The sequence below is a fragment of the Lagopus leucura genome, unplaced genomic scaffold (assembly GCF_019238085.1).
Source record: "Lagopus leucura isolate 7727_CA_CO unplaced genomic scaffold, USGS_WTPT01 Super-Scaffold_100037, whole genome shotgun sequence".
Classification (NCBI taxonomy): Eukaryota; Metazoa; Chordata; class Aves; order Galliformes; family Phasianidae; genus Lagopus; species Lagopus leucura.
In genome coordinates, this window is record NW_024962286.1 from 980,900 (window position 1) to 1,000,014 (window position 19,115).

The window sequence follows — 19,115 nt, forward strand, 5'->3', positions numbered from 1 at the left end:
ATGCCAAGTCCTACACATAAAGAGTATGCACCCATATCTGTAAAGAAGAGGAGTGTAGTAGTAAAGGTAGGGACTGGTGATCAGGAGATACGAGTTTGAACTAGGGCCAGGAATTGGGCCAACCATAAATGGGAATCTACTCAGCCTGTGCTGTGGAAACAATTGGCTAAGTTTGATACTCACTGCATTTCACCGTGTGCTGTTGGCTTCTGAAGTGAATGTCCTTTTACAATGCTGGCTGTCTGGGTTGTTACATTAAACTCACTTTCCTAACACCTAGAGAAAGACCCTTAGAATACAAGGTCCTACTGTTCTGTCTCTTGTCTTACTCTGTTCTAGGTGGATGTTGATGTGACTTTTCTTGTTCTCTGGCTACAGGGATTTGTGCAGAAAGGATCCTGACTGTGACTATTATTTTAGCCTGGATGCTGAAGTAGTTCTGAAGAACACGGAGACGCTAAGGATTCTCATTGAGCAGAACAAGTGAGTTCATTGGTCAGAGCAGTCATTAAGCCATCTTTCACAAAGGAGTACACGAGCTCCTTTATCAGTGAGACATGTAAGGCCGCTAGGTGAGCTGTGCTGGAGATGAAATGTCAGATGTATGCCTTTGTTTGGTCCTTTTTTGCTGCAGTTGCAGTGACTGAGTTTAGGTAATGGATGTAAATCATCCCAAGTTTGCCTTTAAGTAGTCACTGTAATAAACTGGATTCTAAGATTCCTGCTGGGTGCAGTTAGATACGAGATTGTAAATTTTTTTTTTTACATTTGCTTATGCAGAATTTTATTCCAGTATAGTTAATAGAAGCTGCTAGTGAAAGATAATCTGCCTCTCAGTATCCTGTGGTTTGTAAATCTTTTCCTTCACTTCCTGTGGTAACATCACTTTTCTTTTGCACTCGCAGGTCGGTGATTGCACCCCTGGTGAGTCGTCATGAGAAGCTGTGGTCAAATTTCTGGGGAGCACTGAGCCCTGATGGGTATTATGCCCGCTCAGAAGATTACGTGGATATTGTTCAAAGGAGGAGGGTGTGAGTATACAGCAAGTTTCTTACTGATGCACTCCCTCAGGTACAAAGCTGGTGCACATTATCATCAAACCAGGGAACATAATTGCCTTGGGGCATAGAAGAGGGAAGGAAGTCTGAACCCCTTCATAGAAGCTGCTCATTGTTCTTCCCTAAGCACAGATTTCATGCAGATTTTATTATGAGCTGAGTAAGATGTAGAGAGCCCTAAATATGCTGAAATCACCACAGTCATGTGTTTTCCCACCTGTGGATTACAATTAGTCTGTAAAACCTCATACAAAGCTGTTTAATTTTTGTTAGATTGTCTTCATAATACTCTAGGTGATCTAGATGAATGGAATATTCACAAAGTACAATTGTTGGTTCACTCATATTCTTGAGGGGCCTTTTTTGGGGCAATAAATGCTGGAAATCAGATTATGCCTTCTCAGCTGGTTCAGTTTTTTTAAAATAATTGGAAAAAATTATGTTGATCTCTCTGGGAAGAGATTCAAGACATTAATTATGTCCCATGCGGAAACATACAATATCAGTCAATTGCTTTCACAGTGCCCTGGCATTTTTACTCTTTCAAAGCTCTGGGCAATATAAATGATTTTTCCTGAAATGACAACTCCTGTTGGCACGGTTTCTCCCTGCCATTCCAAGTTGGCTCATTGCAGCAAGCCTTGCTGACATGATGGTGCCGCCTTCCATCTGCCTTCCAGCCCAACAGTTCCTGCCTTATTGCTCTTTCAAATCTCACTATCCTACCCCTGTGTTTCAGTGGGCTCTGGAATGTTCCCTACATCAGCAGTGTTTACATGGTGAAAGGTAAAGCCCTACGATCGGAGCTTGACGAGGGAGATCTCTTCCACGGTGGCAAGCTGGATGCTGACATGGCTTTCTGCCACAACGTGCGGAATCAGGTCAGTAGAGGAGGGGGATGCTGGCAGGGGAGAACTGCACACCAGTGTGGAGGTGACAAGATTAAGTGGTTTCAAGTCATTCAGCTCTGTTGGGGTACGGGGCAGGATGAAGCAGCATTGCTGAATCCTGTGCAGGCTTGGAACAGTAAAGGATTTCTGTCTTGCTGTGAAACCACACAGAGCCAGGGACTGCTAAATGCAGATAAAATTTTGGTTCATGGGCCTAGTCAGGTCTGTTCTAAAAAGGGACAACAGGGTTAAGAAGAAAGAACCAAATCTTACAGCAGCTGACCTGCTTTCAGCCCTGGCTGGTGGTAGGCACAGAATTACCAACTCTGGTTATAACCCTTCAAAGTTTATCATATCCAGAATGAAAAGTCCACAGGCAAAAAAGGAAGAGATGAGCACTTGAGCAGAGCCATCATCACTGGGAAATTGTTCGCTGCTTTAATTTCACAGTTGCTCACAAAAAATGTGAGATGTGAAAACAAAACTTGATTGTTCTCTCTGTTCTGCAGGGAGTCTTCATGTACTTGACAAATCGACATCAGTTTGGACACATACTGTCTCTGGAGAATTACCAAACAAGTCACCTCCACAATGACCTCTGGCAAATATTCAGCAACCCTGAGGTGAGATAACCTGCCTGCTCTGCAGGCTTGGCAGGCTGTGTGGGATGTGAAGATCTGACGGCCAGCTTCACCAACAGGGAAGGTCCAGACTGTGTGTGATTCATAACATCTGGATTTTCAAAGCATTTGAAGTACTGTGGCACCACCGCGTGACTTTTGTTTGCCCTTCTAACCAAGCCCCTCAGATGTGACTTTTTGCTTTTAATTGTAGGACTGGAGAGAAAAGTACATCCATGAAAACTACACAGCAGCTCTGAAAGGGAAATTGGTAGAAATGGTAAGAAAACATTGCTCGTATCCATCAAAATGAGAGAACACTTGTGTTATCACTGTTGTCATTTGCACAGCTCAGCATGACCTTGTAGTCGTTCAAATGCAGAGGAAACGTGACCTTGAAAGTATTTTTAGAGCAAAATCATTATTCTGGAAGTCCATCTCCAGCTCTGTAAGGTGGAAGTAGGACACATCAATCAGAAGACAAACTTCTATCCTTGATGTTGTAGTCTCTTTCCACTTAATCTGACCCTATATACAGTCAGTTTAGTCATATTCCTTTTGCCTCAAGCACTTGTCCTTATTTCTGCTGCTCTCACCTGTCCACGTTCTGCAGCCCTGCCCGGATGTGTACTGGTTCCCCATATTCACTGACACTGCCTGTGATGAGCTGGTGGAAGAAATGGAGCATTATGGCAAGTGGTCCACAGGTGACAATACGGTAAGAAAAACAGGAGCTGTTTAATTTCCAGGTGACAACTTTGTCCTTATATGTTTGGTGACAGTAGCACCTCCTCTAGGAAGGCCTTAGATCCTGCAGCTAAACCAGGAAACTGGCCTCAATACTGCTAATTTTCCCCTTAATTTACTCCATGGTTTTGCACATGCTCTTGAATGTTAATTAACTTTTCTGAGTCCTTATACTGTCCACCAGTGTGACAGTGTTCAGCCCTTCAGGGTTTAATGATTGTTTGAAATGAGCTTATTGTGCTGAAAATCCTGATAAGTGAACTTCATATGTATTGGTAATTACCAGAAAAAAAGTGCTTTTTGTTTGTGAAGTCCAAGGTGCCCATCCTCATTGGTTTTTTTGTGATTCAATTTCAGGACAGTAGAATACAAGGAGGATATGAGAATGTCCCAACTATTGATATCCACATGAACCAAATTGGCTTTGAAAGAGAATGGTATAAGTTTCTTCTGGACTATATTGCACCCATCACTGAGAAACTGTACCCGGGATACTATACCAAGGTAGGTAATACCATGGCATCAAAACTCGTGGTCAGCTCAGCACCTGCTGCAATAGCAGCTGTGTGAAAGGGCTACTAGAATCCTCTTGCAATATGTGTACTGTTTACTGGTATGGAGGACTAATGCTGAACTATGACTTGAAGTGTATGCATCAGAAAATACAGTTTTCCAGTAACACTTTCCTGTGTTATTGTGGCTGTTCTTAGCAGTGAGGTGCAATTTACAAATGACACCTTATCCCACAGCTCAGTAACCACGAGCTACTGCAGCTCTGCAACAGATGCTCTCTCTTTTCTTCTCTCCTGCAGACTCAGTTTGAGCTAGCCTTTGTGGTCCGCTACAAACCTGATGAGCAGCCTTCTCTAATGCCCCATCATGATGCTTCCACCTTTACCATTAACATTGCTCTGAACAGGGTTGGAATAGACTATGAGGTAAGTTTGCCAGCGTGTTGGGTATGAAGCACAGCCTTCCAGGCACAACATTCCTTATTGGCTTCTTTACACTGAAGACTGTGGTTAACGACTGGGTTATGTTAGGGGACTTTTGAGCATGTTAGGGTACAATGGATTCCCCAGCTCCCTTCTCGCACTTTCTGAAGAGCTGCCAAGAGAAGGCAGAGACCCATTTCCTTAGGTGATTTAACCAAGCTGATGTGTCTCTTGGTCTGTATCTCTCAGGGAGGAGGCTGCCGGTTTTTGCGCTACAACTGCTCGATTCGAGCTCCACGAAAAGGCTGGACTCTGATGCATCCAGGACGGCTCACCCACTACCATGAAGGTCTTCCAACCACCAAAGGAACCCGTTATATTGCAGTGTCTTTTATTGACCCCTAGAGCCATGCTTCACAGGAAGGACCTTTCCCTGGCCCCGCTCACTGCTGACTTTGAGTGGAAACAGGGAATGCTGCAGAGAGTTTCTAAGGCATTGATCAAAGCTATTTGGATATTGATTTTTTTAATCAATGTTAAGACTCCACTACTGGAAGATCTCCCTCTCTGATACTGCAGGTCATATCTAGGAATGTTGCTGTAGAATTTGGAAGGAGATTTTGTGCCTTCATTTTTGATTCTGCTCTTCATCAGCTGTGTCTTGGAAATGCGATTTACTTGAACCTTCATGGCTTGGTTGGCTTTACAGAAATGCTTTCTTGGACTGGAAATCCAGCTCTTTGGAAGCAAGTCACAAGCTTTCTCTCCAAGTAGCTGGAATCTCTTTTTTATATCCACAGCATATACGGGACACTAGAAAATCATTTCTGGATAGTATACCAAACATAAACAATCAGGGAGCTGGCTCCAGGAGTCATAACAGCTACATGTCATACCAGATGAAACTCAGTAGTAAGAGCCTGAAGATCATCTGCATCCTTACCTCTTCACAGTCTTTGGAAACACATCACAGAGTTCAAAGCAGCAGCAATGGCAGTATAGTTGTTTTGTGTTAGTTAATGAGGGTCCACTAATTATCTCTGGGATTAGTCTGAAGATATATATATAAAAAAAATATAGCCTCCCTAACTCCTGTTACCGCAGTTTAAAGGGAGCATTCTAAGCCAGGCAAAGGGGAGGGTTGACAACAAGTTGAACAGCCACGAGGGCTTCACTGCTGCTCAGATCAGCTCTATCCATGTTGAGATCTTCAAAAGCTCTAATGGTGAGATAACAATCCTGAGGCCTCACTGATCTTTGGCCTCGTTCCACTTCTCAGTGATTATTTGGGTAGTTCCCTTTTGCTTCCAGCTTGTTTGAGCCATGGCTGTAGGAGAACTATTTTTTGGTACTTAGAGGAAATCATTATTGGTTATTTCTATTATTTGAGATTGCAAACCAAAGCACCCCACTGCAGTGGGGTTGAGACCAATAGAAATGGGTTGGTGAGCGCTGAGAGGTTGTGGCAAACCAATAGGGCTAAAAAACTGCCTAGAATAGAGCTGTGGGTGGAGGGGAAGCAGGGCGAAGCCTTTGTATTGCCGCCTGTGAGAGACCTGCTCTGCTTTTTAGACGCCCTTCTGTGTCTGAAGGCTGGTTTGTTTCACAGGCGGTCCGTTCACATCAGGATTGGGGTGGACCCACAGGGCTGCGTTCTGAGGGCTCTTTAGGCTCTCTTTAATGCTGCACACCCACATGTGCCCAGGGGAGAAAAACAGTTGAAAATGGTAAAAATCCGCGCTAACCGAAACCCGTAACGCCTCATGCTATAACCAAATGAAGGGACTTCTTAGGGTAATGGTTGAGAAAGCATCAACGTGGTGTATGTATTTATTTAGCTTTTTTTTTTTTTTTTTTCCTCCCCCACTTATTTCGTTGTGCTTTTCCTCTGCCCGACATTGTGATCGGAATCCGCGCGGAGCCGTTTCACAAACAGATTCCAACCGGGATGGGGGGGGAAGGGGGAAAAAAATTCGCATTAAACTATTCCAAAACGCTCAGTGGCTGTGTTTCTTTAGCGGGGCCGTTCCTCGGTACTACAGCTCCCGAAGCGCCCCGGGGCACAGCACGCCCGCCCAGGGGGCGGCGCCGCGGATTAAGATGGCGGCGCTGCGGGAGCGGCTGTGAAGGTGAGCGTTGGCGCCAGGGATGAGTGTGGGGGTGGAGGGGCGCCGCTGCCCGTTCTGAGGTGCGGCCGCGCCGTGGGACGAGGCGCTTCCCGCCTTTTTTTTTTTTTTGGCGCGCGCCCGCCGCTCTGTGAGGGCTCTGTGAGCTTGAGGCCTACTCGCTCCGTCCGCCTCTGTCGCAGGGAGGACGAGTGGATTCGGCGTGGCGGAAAGAGCTGAGGGTGAAAACGGAGAAACGGAGCTGTTCGCGTTCCGGAGGGACTCGAGTTGACCATGTCCGGCTTGTGAGAGCGAAACACATCCTGAAAAGTAAGCGGGGCGGGAGGGAAGGATCCCTGGTGGGCTGTGCCGTGGAAGTGAGGAGGTAAGGTGGGCTTTTTTCTTTCTAGATGTCTGAGCATGAGAAGTAAATCATTTCCTGTCGAATGATCTCTAGGTTGTGTATTATGTAGTTTTCAGTCGGTGTCTGCTCATTAGGTGGCTGTCTCCCTGTCTCTCAGTAGATACCCCACCTTTTTCAGTATATATTTTAGACGTGTATGTACTGTAATGATGTAGACAGTGGGATTGAGAGCACAATGCCATGGATGGGCTCTGGCAGCCTGAGCTGGTGGGGAGCACCCAGCCCATGGCAGGCGTTGGAACTGGGTGATATCTGAGGTTCTTTCCAGCCCAATCATTCTATGATTATATTGGACACTTGGTTGTGTGGCTGTCAGGCCTCAGTGAGCCCCCTTTTCCTTACTGATTTTTTTTCCCTGCAGCGCAATGTCCCTGTTGTTCACTCGTTCCAAATCAATAGTTGCAGTGAAGAAGGATAAAAGACACATGGCTGAGGTAAATGCTTCTCCACTCAAACATTTTGTCACTGCAAAGAAGAAAATCAATGGCATCTTTGAGCAGCTGGCTGCATACATCAATGAGAGTTCCTCATTCCTGGAGGGTAAGCTGAGCTGAATGGTCCTTTGCCTGCACGTGGTTCCCAAGGCACGCATCAGAACCCTCATTTATTTATAAATACGTCTGTCTTTATGTCTCAGTATTTGTATGAGGGACTGACTGAAAATTATTTTATTGAATTTGTATTTCAAAGCTGACTTAAGGTGGTAAGTTATGAAACCCAGCTAGTTAGTGGGCTACTTTCTGTTGTTGGAGAAGGTTGTTTCTGTGTGTGTGTTGTGTACTATTTTTTTTAAATGAACCATTTAAGGCTCTTTTGGTTGTGTGCGTATAATCCTTTCTTTTGGTTGTGTGCATATAGTCCTTTCAGTATTCTTGCCTAGACACGTCATTGCCAGTGACATGGAACATATACAGTAATTGGCTTTACAGCTTACGATGCAGAGAGAAGCTTTTTAAGGGTGCTGGAATGTTTGAAGTGTTGGATGCGTTCTGCTTAAAGCAGTCCTGAGGATAAGAATGGTTATTAGGTACAGGAAGGAGACTGGCAAATAAATGCTGGTGGGTGTAACTGCATACTTCAGCATGACCTGTCTGAACTTTGGGATACAGATAAGCATTTGGTTGTGTGTGTTAAATTGTGGGGAGATGTTTCACCTAGTACTGAGGCAGATCGCTTCAGGGATTCAGAGGCATGATGTATTTTGATTTTTAGAAACACACAAGAATGCAGAGCTTGATCCTGTCACCACAGAAGAGCAGGTACTGGAAGTCAAAGGCTACTTGTCAAAAGTCAGTGGCATTAGTGAGGTGCTGGCAAGGCGACACATGAAAGTGGCTTTTTTTGGAAGGTAAGTCACGTGCTTACATTGGCTACACTCCCTACTTGGTAGAGAAACTTGCATCTTTAGGATCATAGCCAGTAAAAAGTATTTATAGAAGCATTAGTGCTCCAGCTTCTGCATGCAACGTGTGGCAGATGTCCCTAGTGCCAGTACTTGTGTAAATGGGACTTAAATATTGTAGAACATAGACTTTTGGAAGAAGTTTTAAAAGAAAAAATGGAATTTTTTTTTAAGTTGTTAATACTTCTGGAGCTGCTTTGATTTAGATGGCTTATTGTTTGTAACATCAAAAAAGTACCTAAATAGCTCAGGAGCCCAGCTATGCTATTCTTTAATCTTGCTTCAGGACAAGCAATGGAAAAAGCACTGTGATAAATGCCATGCTATGGGACAAAGTCCTTCCTTCAGGAATTGGACACACCACTAATTGTTTCCTGCGTGTAGAAGGGACCGATGGTCATGAAGCTTTCCTACTTACTGAAGGCTCAGAGGAAAAGAAGAGTGTTAAGGTACAATTTCCTTAAGCATAAGGTATAGGAGAAGAGCTGTGTTCCAGTACCAGAAAAGGAAAATGAAAGCACTGTGAATAGACTTTTAACAGTTCAGGGTTATATTCATTGAAGGAGCAGAGATCAACAGCAGGTTTTCAATGAGTGTAGGAAGGGAGGAGTGAAGCAAGCTATGGCATGAGACTTCATTGTATGTGGAAGATGATATGTTGTGATTGTGCTAATAGGGAGTTGGAATGATGCCTCAGGAAGTTCAGCTCTGGATGGCTGACCAAAGTTACAGTCTTCCTGATAGTTCCTCAGCCTTATTCTTATAGACGCTTTTTGGGTGGTTGTCTTCTGGCTGGGGAAACACGTGGTGTGGGAAAACTCTTGGGAGATAATTCCAAGTTGGGTTTTATCTTAAACTGTCTGTGACCAATTTTGGGGGGAGATAATTGTCTTAGCATATGGGAAATGTTATAGATATATAAAACTTTCATTTTTAGACAGTAAACCAGCTGGCTCATGCCCTCCATCAAGATGAGCTTCTGAATGCTGGCAGCCTAGTCAGCGTGATGTGGCCCAATTCCAAATGTCCTCTCTTAAAGGATGACCTGGTGCTCATGGACAGGTGACAATATCTGTCTTTCTTTTTCTCTTTACCACACATTTCTTTGTATTCAAATATAAATTTAGCAGACGTCAATGTTGTTTTAATCTGAGACAGTGACCAAAGTCCTTTCCTGCAGTTAACAGCCACAGTTTATCTTGATTTGTCCTTTTTAGTTTGCAGTCTGCAAACTAAAACCTCAAAGCAGTGTGGCTCTAACACAGAAAATAATGCCCTGTATAGCTGAAACAAGTCTTGTATGAACTTTTTAAAACATGTTTTTGAAATTTCACCAAAATAACGTTGTTTCTTCTCTTTCTGCTCTTAGCCCTGGCATTGATGTAACCACAGAGCTGGACAGTTGGATCGACAAGTTCTGTCTAGATGCTGATGTATTTGTTCTGGTGGCAAATTCGGAATCAACGTTGATGCAAACTGTATGTTCAAGTTCACTTGATAGTGGGCAGTGAATTTGGCTGGAAGTTGAAACGTGTTGACAAATTAATTTAAGAGATTGTGTTCCATTTTGCACAGGAGAAACAGTTCTTTCACAAGGTGAACGAACGTCTGTCTCGACCCAATATATTTATTTTAAATAACCGCTGGGATGCATCTGCCTCTGAACCAGAGTACATGGAAGAGGTTTGTGATTTAAATTCCTTCTCTTTGCCTGGAGTCCATATAGAAACCATTTTGACTCTTGTCCTTGTGTGTAGAACCATAAAGTGTTAGATATTATTGTTTTTTTTATTATTGTAGTGTGGAAACTAGAGGGAGGATAGGCTAGTGATCACAGCATGGCTCTGGAGATTTCTAAAGTGGAAATAAGAACTTCACCGGGCAGTTTGTAAGTTAGGTGACTTGGATGACTTCTGGAAGATTTTATAGACTGCAAGGTTGTTTTCTTATTCTTTCATATTAGTAGCTTAGACCAGCAGAGGGCATCTGAGTGCCTGATCTGATTTTTGAGATGGAGCTTAAAGTGGCTGTAACTGCACGTGGAGGTGTTCCTGTTTGTCCCTCAGGTGCGTCGGCAGCACATGGAGCGCTGCACCAGTTTCCTGGTAGATGAGCTGGGTGTGGTGGATCGAGCACAGGCAGGGGATCGAATCTTCTTTGTGTCAGCAAAAGAAGTGCTGAATGCCAGGATTCAGAGGGCTCAAGGGATGCCAGAAGGAGGTGAGGAAAGCTAACAGAGCCTTTCTTATAGCAAAGGAAATAAGAGAATATCTTGTTTCACAAATAGGCAAAACTGAATTTATTAAAAATATCAAATTCTTAAGAGAGCAGACAAAATAAAAGAGAATGAATTGGCTGCTTTTTCTGCATTGGCTTCAGGGTAAAGCAGGAGTATATCCTAATGTCCAACATCTGAATGCTTTCTGAAAACCTAATTGGTTGTTTTGTACCTTCCTACTCTCAGGTGGAGCATTGGCAGATGGTTTTCAAGTGAGAATGTTTGAGTTTCAAAACTTTGAGAGAAGATTTGAGGTGAGTGTTAAGTGTTGTAGCATCCCATTTAGTCCTGAAGCCTCCCATCTTACTCCTGAAAGGCCGGGGAGTGGAGCTTATGTACATGGAGTGGCAGCACACTTAGGAAATAGACAAGTTGTGTTAGTGTATTTCTGCCTGCTGCTAATCTTGGCTGCCTGTTGTGTACAGGAATGTATCTCCCAGTCAGCAGTGAAAACAAAATTTGAGCAGCATACAGTGAGAGCAAAGCAGATCGCAGAGGATGTTCGTCTCATCATGGATTCAGTGCATGTTGCTGCCCAGGAACAGCGGTGAGGAGATGCTGATGCTCGGTGCTTTCATGACACAAGCTTGCACTTAGAGAGAAAATTAAAGAGTATGAGCATTTAAAATGCAAAGGAAAAATGTGGAAATATTGGGAGAGGAGCATCCTTTTTATCCTGTGTGCTGTGTGTATGCAATGCACTGTAGATATTGGTACACTTGGTTCTTGGGTTGGAGAATGTCTTTTGTCTGGAGTTCCAGGTGTTTGCAGATCAGAAATGTGCTTATCTGGCTTTGCCATGGATACCTTTTTTTCAGAGTTTATTGTCTGGAAATGCGAGAGGAACGACAGGAACGTTTGGGTTTTATTGACAAACAGCTGGAGCTCCTCACTCAAGACTACAAGCGGAAAATCAAACAGATCACAGAAGAAGTGGAGAGGCAGGTGAGGAGGGGCTGCAGAAAAAGAGAAGGGATTGTCTGAAAGAGCTGCCAGTGTGGTGAGAAAAATGCAAAGTGCTGACAGGTCTGAGGGGGTAGAAATGTGGGAGATACAGATGGGAAGAGAAGAAATGCTTTCAGAAGCAGGGTTTGTTGTTTGTTTGCTTTCCTTGAGGCAATAAAAGGAAAAGTGGAACACCTGGGGGTAACTTTCAGGGAGACTCACAAGATGCTTTAAATGAGCAGTATGGTAACTTTGTCCTGTGGCTCCTTCTCCAGGTATCCAATGCAATGGCAGAAGAAATCAGGCGGCTTTCAGTGCTGGTAGATGAATACCAAGCAGATTTCCATCCTTCTCAAGTCGTTCTTAAAGTTTACAAGAATGTAAGTCGTGTTTGCTTCTTGTAGATTGCTAACAGCTTCTGAGCCGCCCTGTAATTAGTCAGCGGGCTCTGAGTCAGTAATTACACCAGCTCTTGGAGACACTTAACATTCTTCCAACTAGGAGGAACTGAGTTTTTAATATTGCAAAGTGTCTTCTCTTAAATTTTGTTTTGCACTGGGGTAGCTTCTGTGAAAAATGGTGTGTTAAAAAAGGAAGGAAATTATCTTTAAAACTAACCTCAGCATTAAACAGACACATGTATGGTGTATTCCATTATGTACCTCAAACAAAACCTTTCCAGTCTACAGCATACTTGTGAGATTGCATGGTTTTTTCCTCTCCTCCACTGAAGGAAGGAGAAAAATGAAACTGATGTTAGAAGAGTGGGCAGATGGAATGCATGCTCTTGCTTTGGAAGCTTTTTTTAACTGGGAAGCTCTAGCACCTGCAACTTACGTCTTCCTTTTATTTAATCTCAGTAACCCTTCTCTGTTTGTCAGGAGCTCCATAAACACATTGAGGAAGGCCTGGGCCGTAACATGTCAGATCGTTGTTCCAATGCAATCACAGCTTCCCTGCAGACAATGCAGCAAGAAATGATAGGTCAGTTCTGCAGGCAATATTACCCTTCGTTCCTGTTACTGTAATGCAGAATAACTAGGTGGATGTCCTGGGTTTCTTATTCCTCTGATGGTTGTTTGCAGGTGGCATTGTCTTAGTTTCTATCATGATTAGTAGCACTTATATGTAGAGCATGAGTTATTCCTGCTTTTTCCTCTCTTTGGCTAAACTTGTTCAGTGCATTAGTAATGAATCTAATCAATCAGCTTAATCCTTTGTTAGTGAGAGAGAAGCACTTTTAGAATTGGCCTCCTGTTTTTCAAGCTGTTGATAAACTGTACACTATAGCTACCTTTAGAGATTTGGGAATGCCCATGGAAAGGCATCCTTCTGAATATGAATTGACTGCATTGCAACTTGCTTGGCTTCATGAAATTCAAGATACTCACAAAAACAGCTGCAGAGGATGGAACAACCAATATCCGTTCTGATTATGGAATGCAAGTCCAGTTAATTACTGTGAACTCAATTTCCTATTTTCTGAATGAGTTTATGTTCTGTTCTTGCAGATGGCTTAAAACCACTGCTTCCACTCTCCCTGCGAGGCCAGATAGACATGTTAATTCCCCGGCAGTGCTTCACACTCAGCTATGATCTGAACTGTGATAAGCTTTGTGCTGACTTCCAAGAAGACATAGAATTCCATTTCTCTCTTGGATGGACGATGCTAGTGAACAGATTTTTGGGACCAAAGAATGGCCGGCGGGCCTTGATGGGCTATAATGACCAGGTAAGGTAACTTAGTGGTCAGGGGTCAGTGGGTATTGGTAACTCCAGGGCCTGCTGAACAGTTTTTGCTGGGAAGGGCAACGTCTTGCATTCTTTTATTCTGTACTCTGTTTTTGTTTCCTTTGTTTTTCTCCATGCTTTTCTAATTAGATTCAACGCCCTTTAACACCAGCAAATCCCAGTCTGCCTCCTTTGCCTCAGGGTTCTATGACCCAGGAAGAACTCATGGTGTCGATGGTCACTGGACTGGCCTCATTAACTTCCCGAACTTCCATGGGGATCATCGTGGTTGGTGGCGTGGTGGGTTGACAATCTGAGGAGCATCTAGATAAATAACCTCGGGGTGCTAGCGTCGAGTCACTGCAGAGACCTGTAGATATTTCCAGTTCACAGATAGCAAAACACTTTCTGTGTGCAAATAGAAGATAAAACGTCAAGCATAATTTTGCACAATAGTTACGTAGGGAACCAGAGGTTTTGTGAAGATAAAAGCCTTTCAAATTGTGTTATAAAATCGGGTATTCTTGTGAGAATAGAAAGAAAAATGTATTTTTCCTGTTGACTGAGGACTAGGAACTGAGGTTGAAGTTGAGATTTCTGCTTAGATCCTCTGATGATGCATACCTTCCTACCTGGAACAGGAGGAGAGCACTTAATTATAGATGCTCTAATTTCTTTCATGTACAATCAGCACTGCCTACTTTTCTATCTTGTGGAAAAACAAGAGAATGTTGTCTCCCAAAACTGCAGAAGAAAAGAGTAATAGAGGTTTAACTCGAGTTGTATGGTAACTAGTTTCTTTTCTACAAATAACACGAAGCTTCTCCAGTAAGTTCCTTACCTCTGTGCTTTCTCAGAGCGTGTGGGGGGTGGATGATTTGTCAAAAGGAAGATGGTTCCCTAAAAATGGTTTTTCCTTCAGAAACAAGAATTCTGTGAGCTAGGCCAACTTCATTTGTGCATGTAAAGGTGACTTTAATGACCTGGAGAAGTTAACCTGCAGGTATTCTAAGTGTGTAAGCTGAACATTCGTAGCAAGCTGTCTGATCAGTGAAACTACTTGCAGGTCAGGGTTGTTGTTGGAGGTTTCTGGCTAACTCTCATGTGCTTAAAGTACAGGTGCACCATTGCTAGGAGGCAGCATCACTTCTAATAGAGCTGTGTCATCTGTTTTCCCCTGTGCTTGTTTTAGGTTTGGAAGGCTGTGGGCTGGAGGCTGATTGCTCTCTCGTTTGGTCTTTACGGGCTGCTTTATGTGTATGAACGCCTCACCTGGACCACAAAAGCGAAGGAGAGAGCTTTCAAACGGCAGTTTGTAGAATATGCTGGAGAGAAACTGCAGCTTATTGTCAGCTATACAGGATCTAATTGCAGCCACCAAGTCCAACAGTAGGTTGCCTATATTTACCTAACATCTTTATCTGAATTCTCCTGTTGTTTTTTTTTTTAATTACTGTTTTTTGCTTTGTTTGTTTAGGGTGATATTGCTTCTTAAAGCAAGATATCTGCTCACTGAACTCAGGACTAAAAAATATAATAATACATGTGTTTTAAAGAGAATGCTGTGGGTTACTTTGTTGGTTTTCTTAATAAACATGGTGTCCTATGTGGGTATTTCTAAAGCTCTAGTCTTAGTACTTCAGTCTCTCATTTCTCTGACAGTTCTAACGTGTTCTTGTGCAGAAGGGAAAGATGTTTGCATCTGAGTCAGTGTCATCACCACTCATCGAAGGCATTTATTCCTTGAATTCTGTGTTTCATTCTTACTTTACACTGTTCTTCCCGTTTCACAGAGAGCTTGCTGGAACGTTTGCTCAGTTATGTCAGCAAGTGGATGTTACACGGGAGAATCTTGAGCAGGAAATTTCTGCCATGAATAAGAAAATTGAAGTTTTGGATTCACTGCAGAGCAAAGCAAAATTGCTGAGGTGAGATTTTCTTACTACACAAACATCTGCATATAATTGGTTTTCGTGTGGTTGCTCCAAGATGCTCAGATGAGGGTGCACCTCTGAGGGCAGCCCTTCTTTCATCATAGTGTTTGATTTGCAGACATCAACATCTTTTTGTATTGTGTTCCTTTTTAACGTTACATGGAAAACAATTTTCTGCAATGTATTAAAATGTCTGGTAGAAATATCAAAACAATACTCTGCAGCCTCGAGTAGAAAGAAAAGTCACTTAGATTATTGGGTGAGAAAGGATATTGGGGTTGGTGAGCAGTGCTTTTTGTTATTTTAACCCGTTAGAAGAAGGAGAGATGCTCAGCCCATGTACTCTGAACAGTCATTTTAAATCTTTTGTCTCATAAAAATCCCATTTCCTTCTTTCTTTCAGTTAGTACAAAATTACAGTTCTTGTCTGTTTACCAAAATGTACAGTCCTCTACTCCTGCAAACTTTTCCAGGCAATTAGAAAATCATCTAAAAAGTCTCACCCTTGCCATTGCACAGATTTGAGTCTGATGTTTGTCTTCACTCTGCAAAAGCTGTTGGGAATAATTTTTTTAACATACCTTACCCACACAAATAATAAGACCAGTTTAAAGCTGTGACCAAGATCTCACTATGAGCCTTGAAGCTGGGGATTGTTGGCAGGATGGTGTTCCTGACCTGAAGGAGACAAGGAATAGTAGCAGCCTTTTGGAAAGGACCCCCTTGGCATTCCTCTCCATGCCTTGCTGTGGAGTAGTCTTATTCGTGTTTCTTTCAGATTGCCTTGGGAAGAATGATTTTATTCACCTAACAGAGACTTCTTGTCTTTCCAGGAATAAGGCGGGTTGGCTCGATAGTGAACTTAACATGTTCACACATCAGTACCTGCAGCAAAGCAGATAGTGTGGGAAGAGGAGAAAAACAACGCTGTTTCCCTTCAGTGCTCCTTCAGTTACTGCAGAGAATATGGTGGGTGATGGAATCCCTAAAGGGAATGAGCAAAAGGCTCCTGCCAGTTTCCAGTTGCTGTGTGAACAGTAGGATTCAGCATCCTTGTTTTGTGTCCCACCTTTCAACACTAGCTGTTGCAGCTCTTCTTTTCCTGCTTAGGAGAACAAGCTACATTGGAAGGAATGTGTGCTTTGTACATTTACAGGGGGCTTCTAAAATCAAAATGAAGTACAGTAACAGTGAATTCTATAAACAAGTGTTCATCAGTTTAAAAGTTACTCTAACACATCGTTTTTTATGGAGTCGTTCATCTTACTACATGAAGGTGGAGCTTTTGGCTTCAAAGCCCCAAGTTTATGTATGTGACAAGCAGCTGTTTTTCTAAACAGCAATCTTATGCACACAGAACAGTTTCACAGCACTTTCGTAGCCTGTGCAAACCTATCTCCTAGCTTCTTCTTCTGTTATTGTACAACGTGGCAGAGATCTGCTGCACTGTTTATTTTCATGGACAGGTTTATTTTTGTCAGCACGTTTAAACCTGTGAACAAAACTTAGTTCTCTTCCAGAGCAAAAGGGACTAAGATTTTTGCTTTGGTACCTTTATTGTCTTCTGAGTTAATTTCTTCCTCTTCAGAGCTCTTCAGTAATGCAATCTGGCTCATTTCACATTGTAGGCAGCTAATTTGCAAAGCCATAGCAAGCTGCTATGAAGGAAGTGGTGATGATAATTAACAGTTTGTTGAAGAAGGAAATTAGGAATGAGAAGATGAATCAGTTGACAGATTGCCTTGTGAGACAGGCTGATGAATGTGGGGTTTGGTAATTGCACAGCAGTGTTTCTGGAAGCAGGCCTTTGGAATTCCATTACCATTAGCTGGCCATGAGGGCAGCACAGGGATCACACGCTGTAAGAGATTTCACTTCACGTAGAGTTCCCGTAGGATGATCCAAGTCCATGCAGTAATGAGATCTGTTTCTGTTAAAAGTGTGAGGATGATGATAGAGACCTATCCTTCCTATTTAATGCTGGGGTAAGAATGGGTTAAGTCATTTTTTTCTTCTCCCAGATGTCTTTTATTTATAAATAGATGAAATTAATTGAGTTTTGCCCTGAAACAATTCTTAATTTTGATTATGAGACTTGGGCATTGTGAGGACTGGAGCCTCTTCCTTCTGGAATTGATAACAGAAGAATTCCCACTGATTTCAGTAGTAGCAGGATCAGGTTCCTGTGCTGTAAGACTTATTTTCCACTTGGTGGATATGTACTTTACCACATTTTGGGAATGATCTTTACATAGCCCACAAAATGTCTCTCCATAATCCAGAATTAATCCTGCATTTCTGGGGTTAGTGTCAACCTAAATCTGTTCAGAATCAAACACTGGAGAATATGAATTATCTGTGAGCAAGTGACAGCTGAATTTGGGAGTACTAAGGTGCTTCTTTTTTGTTCTATTATACAACAGTGAGATTTTCCACTTGAAAATGGAATCAGCTAGCCTTAGGATTCCTCATTCATGCTCAGGTATGAATATATGTGCCTGTGTCACGTTCTCTGCTCCATGTGAGGTTCCAGAAAGAAGCTGCCTGACACTCAAGGAAAGAATAGTGAAGTGGCAGTAAGTACTTCAGGCTGTGTTAAGATTTGCAGTAAGACTTGAATTATCTTGGTTACATTGGAGCTGGCAGACTCTCATTGTGACCCTGAAAGGCAAGAAGCAAACGCAGCTTTCACTTTCAGAGGACAGCTTTGAATTCAGCCCAAACCAAGAAGCTATTTCCATCAGAGAGCACTTCATTGGCTGTGTTCAGTTTCCTCAGGGAGCCACCAGTACACAAGTGTGGTTTGGATCAGAACTGAGAATGGCTGAGAGAGAAATGTGAGTCCTTGCCTTTGGTGTTGTGTTCTCTGGGCTTGTAGTGTTGAAGTATGCTAGAGCAAGTGGCACTGTGGGCTATTACTCTGAATTCACACAATACCTACAGCAGAGCTCTTTGTCTCCAGGCTATTACATACACATTTATAACAAGCAGTGTACAGTGCTGAGTTAAAACATGAAGCAGATCCCTGATAGAACAGGAAACTGCCAGTTCCAGGCAGAAGGAGATGATGTATTGGTCAGCAACTCTTGACTACCTGAAGTACCAACCTTGCCCTTGGAGACGTGCTGCTAGATCTCAGCAGGCCTTAGAGGAAGTTGATCAGTGAGCTGATCTTCAGAGCTGGGGTCAGATTGGTGAAGGCAAAGAGATTGGTGTGTTCTCAGAACGCGGTGTCTTGGCAGTGCGTGTTTGTGGCGCTGCTCAGATGTTGGTGATGGAGGTGCTCTCACTGTAGTGCTAACAGATAGAACAGAGGAAAGAACTGCCTGGATTTTGTAAGAAGTAAAACTGCTAACATGGGAGATAATTGTTGTTCAAGTGCATCTGTAACCCTGTCAATAGCAGCTGGGTGATCACGAATCAGACTTCTAACAGAAAGACCTTCCAACACAGTACTTCTTTAATTCAGCTTGGTGGAGGAATGAACACTATTAGCAAGGAGGTTATCTTCTGCTTTTCTTTAGAAATAATAAACTAATCCTGGGAATTTAGGTACTTCTAAAAGCAGTCTTCCCCAAGCTCTTATTTAAGGGCAACAGCTCAGTGCACTTTATCTTGTTGCTGCTATGTACCTTCATTGTGTTATGTTGATGGAGCTCTTTGAAATACTCTTACCAGTGAGTTTTCTCTCTGCTGTATTTAAGGTGATAAATTTGCATGAATTATTCCTGTATCAATGCTGTAAAAGCAGTGGAAACCAAAATAAAAATGAATTGGAAAAAGTATTTCTCCTGCTGTGTTCTGTGTATCTTGATTCAAAGTCTGCAAGTGTAAGTATGATGCATTTGGGCCATAGAATGGTTGGAGCTGGAAGGGACCCTAAAGGCCATCAGGTCCAACCCTGCACTGAGCAGGGACTCCATCAGTGCTCACAGCCCCATCCCCTGACCTTGGGTGTCTGCACCTCCTCTCTGGACACTCTGTGCAGTGCCTCACCTCCCTTCTTCCTTATATCCAACCTGAGTCTCCCCTCTTTTAGCAGGAAT

At 42.9% G+C, this 19,115-nt stretch overlaps 2 protein-coding genes across 3 annotated transcripts in view; both read left to right on the forward strand.

Annotated features, from left to right (window-relative positions):
- Positions 1 to 6,250, forward strand: part of PLOD1 (procollagen-lysine,2-oxoglutarate 5-dioxygenase 1) — a 28,909-nt gene extending 22,659 nt beyond the window's left edge. For both annotated transcript variants that reach the window (XM_042883022.1, XM_042883021.1), the window contains 9 exons: positions 379 to 483; positions 906 to 1,031; positions 1,798 to 1,939; positions 2,458 to 2,571; positions 2,783 to 2,848; positions 3,182 to 3,286; positions 3,673 to 3,819; positions 4,128 to 4,253; positions 4,500 to 6,250. In XM_042883022.1, coding sequence (XP_042738956.1) covers positions 379 to 483; positions 906 to 1,031; positions 1,798 to 1,939; positions 2,458 to 2,571; positions 2,783 to 2,848; positions 3,182 to 3,286; positions 3,673 to 3,819; positions 4,128 to 4,253; positions 4,500 to 4,655 — 1,087 coding nt within the window. In that variant the 3' untranslated portion in view covers positions 4,656 to 6,250. The remainder of the gene's footprint in view (positions 1 to 378; positions 484 to 905; positions 1,032 to 1,797; positions 1,940 to 2,457; positions 2,572 to 2,782; positions 2,849 to 3,181; positions 3,287 to 3,672; positions 3,820 to 4,127; positions 4,254 to 4,499) is intronic.
- Positions 6,251 to 6,326: 76 nt separating this feature from the next.
- MFN2 (mitofusin 2) lies at positions 6,327 to 18,854 on the forward strand. Its single transcript, XM_042883243.1, has 19 exons — positions 6,327 to 6,379; positions 6,559 to 6,685; positions 7,141 to 7,319; positions 7,992 to 8,127; positions 8,468 to 8,630; positions 9,119 to 9,243; positions 9,551 to 9,659; positions 9,757 to 9,864; positions 10,248 to 10,401; positions 10,646 to 10,713; positions 10,885 to 11,006; positions 11,278 to 11,404; positions 11,680 to 11,784; positions 12,286 to 12,388; positions 12,916 to 13,136; positions 13,286 to 13,435; positions 14,328 to 14,524; positions 14,929 to 15,063; positions 15,903 to 18,854. Exons 3-19 carry the CDS (start codon positions 7,145 to 7,147, stop codon positions 15,970 to 15,972), a joined length of 2,268 nt encoding a protein of 755 aa, XP_042739177.1. The 5' UTR covers positions 6,327 to 6,379; positions 6,559 to 6,685; positions 7,141 to 7,144; the 3' UTR covers positions 15,973 to 18,854.
- The last annotated feature ends 261 nt before the right edge of the window (positions 18,855 to 19,115 follow it).